We start from the raw sequence: 13,017 nt of genomic DNA on the forward strand, positions 1-13,017 counted from the left end.
ACAATGTTTGGGGCTTCTTAGCTTTATGTTTTTCTTTATTTTGTAGAACTGCTGGATAAAAGCAGTAGAACACGCAAAGTTGTCTGCTATGATACAACAATCAATAACATCATGACTGTGGTGGTTAACAGCTATTCACAGCCATGATGTTTGTGATAACACAAGACCTTGCATTTTCTGTTACTTGAGCACAGCAATGTGAATATTGGGCTTGCATTAATTAGATATCATGAATTGATTTGGATTTTCTTTCTTAAAGGAATATTTTGGCAATTAATTTAATTTATACTATGGCATTTTCCCCTTAATCAGTCAACACATCTAGTGTCAGAAACTCCAGCAGGACATCTTTGTATGATCCACTCATACCAGCACAACACACACTAACACATCACCATCACGTCAGTGTTACTGCAGTGCTGAGAATGATCCACCGTCCAAATAGTACCTGCTCTGTCAGGGTCCATGGGGGTCCTGACCACTGAAGAACAGGATAAAAGGGGGCTAACAAAGCATGCAGTGCAACAGATGGACTACAGTCTGTAACTGTAGAACTACAAAGTGCACCTATGTAGTAAGTGGAGCTGATAAAATGAACAATGAGCATAGAAACAATGAGGTGCTCATAATGTTAGGCCTGATCAGTGTATACATAGTTTGAGGCAAGTGTGTGATGATCCAAGCAAAGCATGCAGTCTGTGCAATGCTAGTTGCAAAACTAGTAGGCTTTATTAGGTAAAAGTGTAAAACTAACGGTATAAGCTTCAGACATCGAACATCTTCCCACATCGACTGGATTTTGGGCAAAGGGGAAAAATATGTCCATTTGATTTTTTGCCAAACTTCTCCTTTAATCACACTGCTTTAGTCTTAAATAGACTGGAGCCTCCAGCTGTGCATTAAAACCCCTCTATCGCCGCAGCACAGCCTGAGATCAGCCGTTTGACGCATACATTTTTAAAGGCAGCCCAACCTGTGTAGATGTTAATCATCGCTTGCTCTGTGGTCCACGGCCTAGATCTCTTGTCTCTACAGGGAAAATAGTGTCGTTAATGTGACATCCCCATCAGCACTTCTTAACAATGGAGCGGCCACTGATTGATGGGTTAATACTGGAGGATCTGCTGCAGGGAGGCCGAACCCAGTGCTGCAGAGGCATTTATGCTTATAAAGTGCACCCTGTAGTGGCTTGCAATGAAATTGGACTTATTACCAAAGTAATTACAATTATGAGGCAGCGCAGTCCGCTAAAGGTCCCCTGATTAGGGAGAAAAAGGATGATTGTGACAAATAGAAATAACTTCAATTTTCCAGCCATGCTTTGTGCTGAAGGCCGCATTTTCCCCTCCACCCGTATTTCCTTGCGCTAATGATTGTAATAGGCTGCAAGAGGACAAATCGAAACCACATTCTTAATTTGCAAATAGTGCCACAGGATGTTCTACGTGTAATTTAGGGATTCTGGTTAGCTGGTGGTCAGTGCTGGTCGAAGACTACATTTGCCCTGCTTGGTTTACTATTTTCCCTGCTTTAACACACACGTCAACTCAACTCCTAAATCCTTAAACTGAAGGCGTATTAGTCAGTTATCACTATTAAAGTCAACATGAATGGGAAATCTTTTTTTTTTCTTCACTGCTGTGAAATACACTATAACCGCAAAAGTATGTGTACACCCTTCCTAATCACTGAGTGTACAAAATCAAGCACATAGCCATGCAATCTCTATAGAGAAACACGCAGTAGAATGGGTCGTACTGAAGAGCTTGGTGAGGTTAAATGTGGCACTAGCACAGGATGCCACCTTTGCCATAAGTTGGCTTGTGAAATTTCTGCCCTGATCAACTGTAAATGCTAATAATGTGAAATGGTGGCTACAATAGCTCACAAAGTGGCAGACCATGCAAACTCACCGGATGTGGCTGCTGAGTGCTGAAGCATGTAGTGTAAAAATTGCCAATCCTCTGTTGCATCACTTACTACAGAGCTCCAGAAACAACATCAACACAAGGACTGTGTCAGGAGCCTCATTAAATGAGTTTCCATGGCTGAGCAGTGGTACACAAGCCTAAAGTCACTAAGTGTTATGCCAAGCATCCACTGACAGGGTGTAAAGCACGCTGCCACTCAACTCTGGAGCAATGAAAATGTTTTCTGGAGTGATGAATCATCCTTCGCTATGTGGCAGTCTGATGAACGAATCTGAGTTTAATGGGTGCCAGGAGGATGCCACGTACCGGAATGCATAGTGCCAGGGATAGGAGGGAAAATTGGCTGGGGCCATTTTAAAGGGTTTGAGCCCCTTAGTTCCAGTGAAGGGTAATGTTGATGCCTCAGCATACAAAACATTTTAGACAATTATATGCACATTTTGCGCAGATGATGTACTCCAAACTGAATGGAGGCTATTATAGCTGGTTCAACTCCATGTTGATACCCATGGTTTGGAGAGGCACATCCACTTAGCTCAAAAAAGTGTGATACCACATTTCCGAGTGAAACAAGTGTCACAAGGTTTGTCTTTTAAACGATATGATGAATTGTGCCCAATATGACCATTGACATAAGAGAACAAGGTCAAAAGGGACGATTTTGATATGAAGCTGATGCTAAGACTTATCATTCAGTTAAAACTGTGAAATGATTTGCTAACTACTATGAACCTAGCATGCTAGTTATGTATCTTACCTAACATGTTGTCAATGATACATTCTTTGTCTCCTTTGTCTGGTAAAAGAAATCTACTATCAGAGTCTGACTGCATGCATGTCTGCATTGGTCATATTGTCAAGGGTCTCCCCACCTGGAGAGGCTCATTCCAGCCTACGCTGCTACCTGGCTCCACCCCTTGATAACAACACACCTGCAGCTCATTCCAGGGACTCCTGAAGTCACGTATAAATCACTATGTTTGGCTTGAAGTCTCTCTGTCCTGTGCTGAGCCCTTCTTTGTCGGCTTGTTCCTGTGTTTAGACCCTCACTTTGTCTCCTGGTTTTTGAATGGATCTGCCTCCTGTGTACCTGCTTCTGTACACTTGCCTGTGATGACTCTGATCACTGGATTTTGCCTAATAAAAAGCTAAGATCTCAATTTATTTGAATGGTCAGACCATGTAGAGCCTTGAAGGTAACAAGGTATCTACTTAGACATGACAGGGATAAAAATCATGATTGGACAATTTAGAAAAAAAAGAATTTAACCACTAAAGCGCAGCTTTACTAAAATACTGCAGAGTATAAAAACAACAAGTAAATGTCAACTCATACATAAATATGAACTAAAAATTACAGACCTGCATTTTCTTTTATTCCACAGAAACCATCAGACCCTCTCTGAAGGCCTAGAAGACCCTGAGGGTTCCCCATTCTTGACTGATTTAATCAAAGTAACAATATAAGGCAACTGAAGAGTTGGATATGTTCATATTCATACTCCTATTCATGTGTTTGCCAGCTCATGACACAAACAAAATACAGTGCAGCTTAGATCCTGTTCTCAACAGACCAAAATAAATACAATATCATTGAGAAATCACATTATGAAGAGAACAATAAATGAAAGATTAAAAGTGGAAAATATACTTTTTGAAAAAAAAAAGTTTAACTAGTCGTTTGAGAGCAGGAAAAACTTTAACATGCAGATCAAAAGAAAGCGCTTTAGCGAGGCTGCAGGCCTGAGATGTTTGATATTCCTTTAGTGTTTGTCTGTAGCTCCATCCATCACAGCAGCGCCTCTCTGTGTGTTTAACTGGACTTTCCAGAGGATTAGGGTGACTCCTTTTCTCATTTAGGAAGTGAAATTGCTCTATGTTCCTGCTTTTCTCCTGAGCTATGTGGTGAAACTCTCACAAAACGTCTCCTATGACCCCTGCCAAAGATCTGAACCATGTTGCTGGGCCTTATAGAGCAACTTTCAAACTCATAAAAAACACACTAATTGTTTTGAGGCTTGATTATTGATGATCTTATCGTTTGAAAGTGTGGTTGTCCATGCTTTTCCACTGATGAGACACTTCCTGAGGCCCCTGCGGAGCAGAGTGGGGCTCAGATGCCGGAACCACTCTGAGTGGACCGTCCTCTATACCCTAGATAAGATAAGCCTTTGATTGGACTCCGCCATGCCTTCAGGAGCGGCCATGATAAAGCACCTTGACCTGAAACAAAAGCACAGAGCACAAAGCTTTGGGGCAGATGCTCTCTGATAAAAAACAAGAAAAACATACAGAAGACTTTAGACCTGACATTTAGATCAATTAGGTTGTGATTGTGTGTTTTATTTTGAACAGGTAGCCCTCAGAATACAGTTCCCCTTTACATTTATTGGAGTAAAATATGTATATAATGCTTGAGAGAAACGCCATCAAAGTTCGTTTATTAACTATTTTAAAAATCATGCATGTTTTGTAGCAAATACTCATCAAACTGCCTCTTTCATTGTAAGCACTGAAGCTCGTGCTAAAGACTGAGTAGACTGATAAAACAGTGTGATGTGTCTATCATTTATCTCAGCATTCTTACTCTCTTTTAAGGGGTAATTGAAGTGAATCTTCTCAGTAGTGGGCAGGATCAATAGTGATGAGCTCAGTATTGCCATTATGGACATTTCATGACATGACGTTACATACATGTCATTAACTACAAATCTTTCCATGCAAAAGAATACTGAACACATTTATTAGAATTCATTAAGCCATCACTACTTCTTTCAGAGTATTCTACCAAGTCTGGACACTGTAATGTCAAAGCTCAGAGCACTGGGCATGGTGACCTCATGTATGACTACTACAATGCATCCCATTCTGCTTTTATTATGGAGATTATATAAGCTGTGTGTGCACACTTGAACACCTGTATGGGTGCACCTTAAAGTAGCTGAATTCACATTCGGAAGGGATGTCTAGATACTTTTGGCTGTATAGTGTATAGTTTGTTAGCAAAGTTTTGTCTATCAGGTTGCATTTGGCAATTAATGCTGAATCAACTAAATTCACTTAAGCAACAGTCACTGAAGCTCAGTGTTCTTAAGGCTACAGAACACATTTATAAGCCTTCATAATATCTGATATAACCCTATATAGACATTATGGTAACACTTTATTTGAAGGCTACCTACATAAGGGCTTCATGACGCATTCATAAGCGCTGAATAATGCGTTTATGAAGCACTACTTGAACATATTTACAGCACTAAACATATTTAAAACACTATACATAACTATATATGTCAGCATTCTTAAGACAACATTGTACTGATATCAGGTTAAATATGCCTGGAAACCACCCCCTCTTCCCTCCATGGCATGGATAAGATGATTGATGCAATTATGGATAGTGTTTTAAATGTTTAGTGCTGTAAATATGTTCAACGTTTATTCATATTATGTCAGTACAATGTCATTTATTTCATAAAATATCTTGTCAGGTTGCGAGAACCGACATAAGCACTTAATAAATGTTCAAGTAGTGCTTCATAAACGCATTATTCAGTGCTTATGAATGTGTTATGAAGCCCTTATGTAGGTAGCCTTCAAATAAAGTGTTACTGACATTATGAAGGCTTTTTGTCGAACAAATGTCAGTTGTCATAACACTTGCTGAGGTGAAATGGCATCAAAGTTGGCAAAATGACAACTTTTTGACTATACTTGTTGTTATAAGTCCTTATAATGTTTTATAGGCGTTTGTTAGTTTCCACTAGTAACATATGTAGGTGTCATGTAGCTCAGTAAAGTGTTACCCTACATTTAATAACTCTCTCCAGTGAATGAAGAAAGGTCCAAACTGGTGTGATAATTTGCACCAGCTGAAAAAAAAAGTGTCTATTGAATCAATATCAGTGCCAGGTATGGTGCTATTGAAGAGCAAGTCTAACAAACAGTGTGAACTGTGAATGTATTTTTAAATGCATGTATTCCCTTTGACTGCCTCAGAAGTTGTGTAGAAAAGGTCAGCTAATTTTAGCACCCGAGACCACGGAAATGATCCTCTGAAGCCTACAAATAGATAAAAGTGTCTTTAAATAGATCAGAGCTGCTTGTCCTGGAGAGCTTCAGAGCAGGAGAACTGATTATTGATGCTATTAAAGTAATGCACTGCATTGACTTTCTTTAAATGTGTACACTATTTCCACATTAATAAGACATATTACATCATCAGTTTTGTCTTTCCTTTGACTTACTTCTGCTACATTCATCAATCATTTAACTCAAGCTACCTGTTTGACTAAAAAGATCAGAAGCACAAAGGAACATTTAGAAGCACTTATTTGAAAATGTGTAATTATAAACTGGCTATAAACTGGCTTCATGTATATATTCAGTACAGTGAGAACTAAAAGAATTAGAACATAGAAATAGATATATTTAAAGTATATTCCCAGCCTAAAATCCCAGCTTTATTACATACTAAGGCTTATTATTCAGTATATATGGGGGCTTCAATGCAAACTGGTTGAGCTATAGGATATAGAAGAATGTAATACAACTAGGCTTTTAAAGGGATAATTGTTAAGGGGTTAATTTTTTTGGTCGCTTGTTGCACACACACACACACACACACACACACACACACACACACACACACACACACACACACACACACGTACACCGATCCTTGTTTCTACGCTCATTGTCCATTTTATCAGCTCCACTTACTGTATAGCTGCACTTTGTAGTTCTACAGTTACAGACTGTAGTCCGTCTGTTTCTCTGATACTTTGGTACTCCCTTTTACCCTGTTCTTCAGGGGTCAGGACCCCCATGGACCCTCAAAGAGCAGGTACTATTTGGGTGGTGGATCATTCTCAGCACTGCAGTAACACTGACATGGTGGTGGTGTGTTAGTGTGTGTTGCGCTGGTGTGAGTGGATCAGACACAGCAATGCTACTGGAGTTGATAAACACTGTGTCCACTCACTGTCCACTCTATTAGACACTCCTACCTTGTCAGTCCACATTGTAGATGTAGAGTCAGAGACGACAGCTCATCTGCTGCTGCAGTTTGTGTTGGTCATTCTCTAGTCCTTCCTCAGTGGTCACAGGATGCTGCCCACAGGACACTGTTGGATGGATATTTTTGGTTGGTGGACTATTCCCAGTCCAGCAGTGACACTGAGGTGTTTAAAAAATTCCAGTAGCACTGCTGTGTCTGATCCACTCAGACCAGCGCAACACACATTAACACACCACCACCATGTCAGTGTTACTGCACTGTTGAGAATGATCCACCACCCAAATAGTACCTGCTCTGTGAGGGTCCATGGGGGTCCTGACCACTGAAGAACAGGGTAAAAGGGACAGATGGACTACAGTCTATTCCAAAGTTGAAGTCTCTCCATGATTTCTGTATTTTACAGAAGGTTTTTGTAGAAGGTCAGTATCTGGAAAACTAAGATCTCATGCAGAAACATAAACAGACAGACACTCTGTGATGTAACAATGTGCTTTAAGGTCATTTAGAGCCTTAAAACTAGTAGCAGGACTTTAAAATCTGTCCTAAAAGAGCCAGTGCAGTTCTTTCCAAACGGGTGTGATATGAGCTCTCTTTGTTTTGTTTTTTAGGCTCTGTGATGTTGCATTTTCTTTGCCAGCTAACTGATTGGATCTTAACTTTGTTCTGTAATGTTAGATCATTAGATATCATATTAAAATCAGAATTAGCAAATGCAGTAACCCAGATAAAGGATATCTATGGAGCTGCTGGGTTGTAGTGTTTTCTGCTGAGCCGTGAGTGTGGCCTTCCCATAGATCCAGTGGCTCTTTTGCTCATATAAGCACATACTGAAGCACATTTGCAGCCAAGATGGTAAAACTTTACTTCAACAAAATGGATATAAAATGTTGGCTCCCAAGGTGGCTTGATCTTCGTTGAAAAGGACAAAATGGGTCTTTTTAATGTTTGGGTTGCCAACCCCTGACATAGTTTAATCTAAAATTTCGTCAGCTTTGGGAATGAAAGACAAACAGCCCCAGTCTTCCGATGGTCTGGATAGCGTTTGTCTGAACGACACATTTCTGCAATGGCAAAGTACTCAGAGTGAAACTATAGATAACATTGGTGAAATATTACTTGGTTACTTAAACCATAAGATATTCTAACACTTTATGTCTAACACTTTATTCTAACACTGTTTTATGTCTTATTTTATTAATAGAGGAGAAAATAATTCTAGATCAGGTAGCTCAGCTACTCTGAGATGCTCTGTGAGCCTGTGTTTACAGAGCTAGCAGCCTTGTTTGCATATATATCTTATGTCTTAATGTGTCTTTTTCTCCTCAGGATCACGACAGTGACAGCGCTGCTCTGTGTCTGAAGAACAGGTCGTCCTTCGAGCACCAACACCACCATCTGTTACACTGCCTGGAGAAGACCACGGTGAGGGCTCTGCTCAGGTTCATGTTTAACAGGGCACAAGGCGGCCTTAAGCACCAAATGCCAAAGCAATAAACGTACAATGGCCAGACACAGTGTGACACAGTGTTCACTCTCTGTGTAAAAACAGAATCGGTATTAGGATTGGAACATGTTTATCAGCCAAGCGTGTGAGGGATTTGACTTGGTGGAATTAGTGGACGCTTCAGAAAACAAATGGTAAACAAACAATACAATCAGCTATGCTTATCTGGAACCCTTCAAAACGAAAGCAGCATATCAAAGCTTCTCCTTCCAGTCTTTGGGACTCCTGGTTTGTTCTAAAGTTAAACCTGGTAGTGAAGCACTGCAGGACTATGATTTGCATGAAAATCTTTTCTTAAAACTATCATAAAACAATGTTTCAGGCCTGTTTTCAGGCTGTTTTGTGTAATAACTTTCTGTGAAGCATTAAACGTCTGGTTCCCATCACTACCACTGTGAACTACTTTGGCTTAGTAAGCTGCACTAGAATCAAGCATTTCACATCAAATCACTCTAAATGACTTTGTTTACACCTTATCCATTTAATTATGCAGTATTTGTGAACGATTCCCCTTTAAAATGGAACTTTTGACAAAATATTTCCCATGAAATATATATTTTTAAACTTAAATGTTTCAGATATATAAACTAAATAATATTGGAGGTCTAATAACATCTAACTTAGTCTGGTTAATATTGCATTTGATGTTTTAAACATTCCTATCAAACCGCAATGGTCTTAAAAATCTGATGAATTCACCCAGTTTAGATAATGCATACATTTGGAAAATATCTAATGCCACTGATATCTGTCCTGCTGCAGAACCATGAGTTCACAGACGAGCTGACCTACAGTGAGATGTGCATGACTGAGTCGGTGGGCTACCGCACCAGCCGCAGCACTTCCCTATCCAGCCAGCAGGCGGTGTCCTCATCCTGCTGTCCCCGCAGGGCCAAGAGGAGAGCCATCAGACTGGCCAACTCGACTGTGTCGGTCAGCCGTGGCAGCGTTCAGGAGCTGGACACACTGCAGGTGCAGAAAAGCTCAATTGGCCCACAGAGGTAAGTCACTAAAGCATCACTCATCTGGGGTCATCTGACTGACACTGTGATTTACAGCTAGTACTATTACAGCGCTCACTCCAGCCACATGGAACAATGTGTGGAAGATCTTTACCTTTAAATCTCTTTTAAGGATTTTTATGACACATTCAGAAATCAATGGAATGGATGTGTTTTGATAGGTAAATAAATGAAATGAATATGCTAAGTGATGACACATCTATTAGTAATTATATATTGATTGCACTTCATTTCCAAACAAACAAACAGCTTTCTGTCTATGTAACCTTTAATTTTAATAAAGGTGGTTAAGTGCAGACATTACTGGATGAGTCTAAATTAGCCCAACATAACAGCACCCTCTAGTGGTAACTCACAGCAATGGAGAATCTACAGGGTGAGTCAAAAGTCACAGGACAGGTTTTTATTTTGTTTTATTTTTTATTATATTATTATTCTTTCATCTCTGGGGTCATCTCAAGCAAATTGTGTATGCTGAGAAAATCTGTGTTGCAGATGTAAACAAAAAAATCACAGTTCCACTTGTTGCATACATGGATAACACTTTACTTGACGTGGTCCTTCCTAGATGATTTATAAACCCTTAACAGATTATCAGTAACATATCAACAACATACCAGTGAGGTATCAGTAGTGAAGCACCTGAACACACTGAAGTGAATATCTTGTCGATGTTGTGTTGATACATTACTAACATTAAGTAGATGTAGTGTTAATATGTTACTTCCATTACGCAAAGCCTCACCTTACCAACCTCACCCAACACCTAACCCTCACCCTGGCCCTAATGCTAACCCTAACCTTAACCTCCACCCAAAACCTAACCCTAACCCTCATATGATTTTGCTACTGAGAGTTCATTAAGTGTTTGCTTCATCTCAAAAGGACCCCTTAAAATAAAGTGTCACCCATACATGCAGGGCTGGTCAGTATTCCTTTCTATTTGTTCTTACTGACCATAACTAACTGAAACAACAATCTACAACCTGTTTTGGTTTTAATAAAAATTCTAATACGAATGGAAATAATTGACAGCTATATAATAATTGATATTTGACAGCTCTTTCAAAACTCTCGCCCTTTTTTTGACAACTGTCCCATGAGCCCCAAAACTGCTTAATATAAAAAAGTGGAGGGGCCATGTCCCCCTCGCACCCTCCCAACCAGTGATCAAATTAAACCTTAAAAAAGAGAACCTGTACGGTTCTAAAAACATAAAAACTATAAAAATAATAAAACTTTTTCTATGGTGTTTTTTCACTCACCAGCCGCTCCAGCCTGAATGCCAGGACAGAGGACCTTAAGTTAAACTGTGAGCAGCGAGATTACACAGCGGCCATTATCAGCATCCCCACGCCTCCCGCCAACACGCCGGACGAGAGCCTGCCACCGTCGCCCGCCGTGCCGGGCATCCTGCGCAACTCCCGCACCACCTCCTACACCCAGGAGGCAGTCAAGATCTCCTCCTTATAACCCCCCTCTCCAAGCACACGGGCTTACCCCCACTGCACAAAGAGGAAGGAGGGGGCTTCTCCTGCCAGACGTCTAGATACACCGCCCTCCCAAAAGAAATCAACAAAAAACAAAGCAACATCCTCCGACAAAAGCACCCGGCAAACGTCTTCATCCAGACCCAGAGCTACCCCAACAAAGCAGAGCAGCGGCAGACGAGGTGAGAAAGAACAGAGCTGAAATCAACAGGGACTCTACTGTCGGGAGTTTACTGGACTACAGTTCTTTCGCAGACCTTCACTGTTGACTCTGGACCAGAAAGGGTAAACGAAAGAAAGAGAATTCCACTTTTTTTGTTCGGAAATTGGACGCCATGGTCAGTCACACTGTATTGTTAGATGATATGCCCTTACACAGTCATGGTGGCACTGAAGGCCTTTTACTTTACCAGATATGCAAACAGAAATCAATGCCTATATGTTTAGTATGTGTACAACTGCAGGGAGAGATTATAAAAAGTACGAACACAAACATTATATTCCTATATAGAGACATGGGAGAGACGTGCGAATACTGTATTCTGCAATAGGTTTGCAAAAATCTATGGAAACTACAGTTGAGATTCAGCAGGGCAGTATATATGTATCATAATTTGTATCATACTTCACATGCATCTTCCAACCTTACCAAAACAACAACAACAATTAAAAAAAGAGAGGGAGCAAGACAGAGTGAGTTGTTGGACCCACCCTACTCAGACATGCATGTCGTTGTACAGTAGATTGCAGAGAATGGAGCAGCTAAAGACGCTACCCCACCTATTTTTGCATGGTGATTTTTTTCCCTCTGTTTTCTTTGGATCTGTTTTCTTTTATTTGCTGACATCAGTGAAAAAAAAGAACATTTATAGAATACTACTGATCAAAACTGCTGCACCAAAAGTGCACAATAACAAAGAAAAAAAGAAAGAAAAATAACAATAATAATAATAATAATAATAAAAATAAAAAAAAACATTCAGGCATGTTCTTTGCGGAAACTTTCAGCCCGAGTGTATGACTCCAGGTGCGTGTGAGTGAGGTTGGTGGAGAGGACTTGTGTACATTGATCACAAATATGCATGGATACCGTTGTAGGTATGTTTCTTTTTTTTTAAAAACGTGTTTGCTCCTTTGGGACATAAATAGCAGCCGAGAGATTTTACAGCATCTTACTGTATGTCATGATAAACGGAGGCGGATAAAAGGACTGACCACTGTCATTTGGTTCATCCAAACTCATAACTGGGATTTATTTCAGTCCGTTCAGTTGGCCTTGTCTCATTTTCTCATGGTTGTGCATCAGTGCTGCCAGACTATTTTCCATTTTAATGTGTCTCAGAGTTCATGTAAACGCTAATTATTCGCACACAACAGCAATGAAACTGGCAATAAAAATGTCATTATTTTAGTGAAAGCAAACTCTTTCATTTTCCATGAAAAACAGCATAAACTTGCACTTGACTGTGATGAAGAAATGTATTTTGCGACTCTGTTTACAGGCATTGCTCCATGGTTGTTTTTTAATTTGTTTGTTTGTTTGTTTGATTGCTTGTTTGTTCATTCTTTTCCATTCTGTTGTATTTGGGGATGGGCTCGGAGCTGGTCGGACACCTGCCTTTGTTTCAGCATACAGAGACTGTATGGACGGCGCGCAGTAGGAGGATGAATGAGAGTCAGATATGAAAAGCACAGAGGTGTATAGTCTATTCCACAAATAAAGTGAACAGAACTCAGTAAACTTTATGTCTGTTTTCATTCGCAGCACTGACCATGTACGAGAATTTGTTTGATGAGAAATGTCCATTTCTGGAGAGTCAGAATCCACAGTGGTGGTGATAGGTAGGTAAATCCACACACACACACACACACACACACACACACACACACACACACACACACACACACACACACACACACACACACATACACAGATTTTCTACACTATTATCCTCCTGTGAAGGTAGATAAATGCATAAATCTAAAGAAAAATGCAAGCAGAGAAAGCAGAACAAAGACAAGATGATTCATGTTTTAACTTCATTGTTGA

General features: G+C 40.1%; 1 protein-coding gene across 1 annotated transcript in view; it reads left to right on the top strand.

The window, feature by feature from the left end:
• The window catches only part of kcnd1 (potassium voltage-gated channel, Shal-related subfamily, member 1), a 133,431-nt gene extending 120,723 nt beyond the window's left edge, over window positions 1-12,708 (top strand). Inside the window, exons 5-7 of the mRNA XM_017685783.2 lie at window positions 8,278-8,373; window positions 9,218-9,456; window positions 10,746-12,708. Coding sequence (XP_017541272.1) covers window positions 8,278-8,373; window positions 9,218-9,456; window positions 10,746-10,950 — 540 coding nt within the window. The 3' untranslated portion in view covers window positions 10,951-12,708. The remainder of the gene's footprint in view (window positions 1-8,277; window positions 8,374-9,217; window positions 9,457-10,745) is intronic.
• The last annotated feature ends 309 nt before the right edge of the window (window positions 12,709-13,017 follow it).

Source organism: Pygocentrus nattereri, chromosome 28 (genome assembly GCF_015220715.1).
Source record: "Pygocentrus nattereri isolate fPygNat1 chromosome 28, fPygNat1.pri, whole genome shotgun sequence".
In the NCBI taxonomy this organism is placed as follows: Eukaryota; Metazoa; Chordata; class Actinopteri; order Characiformes; family Serrasalmidae; genus Pygocentrus; species Pygocentrus nattereri.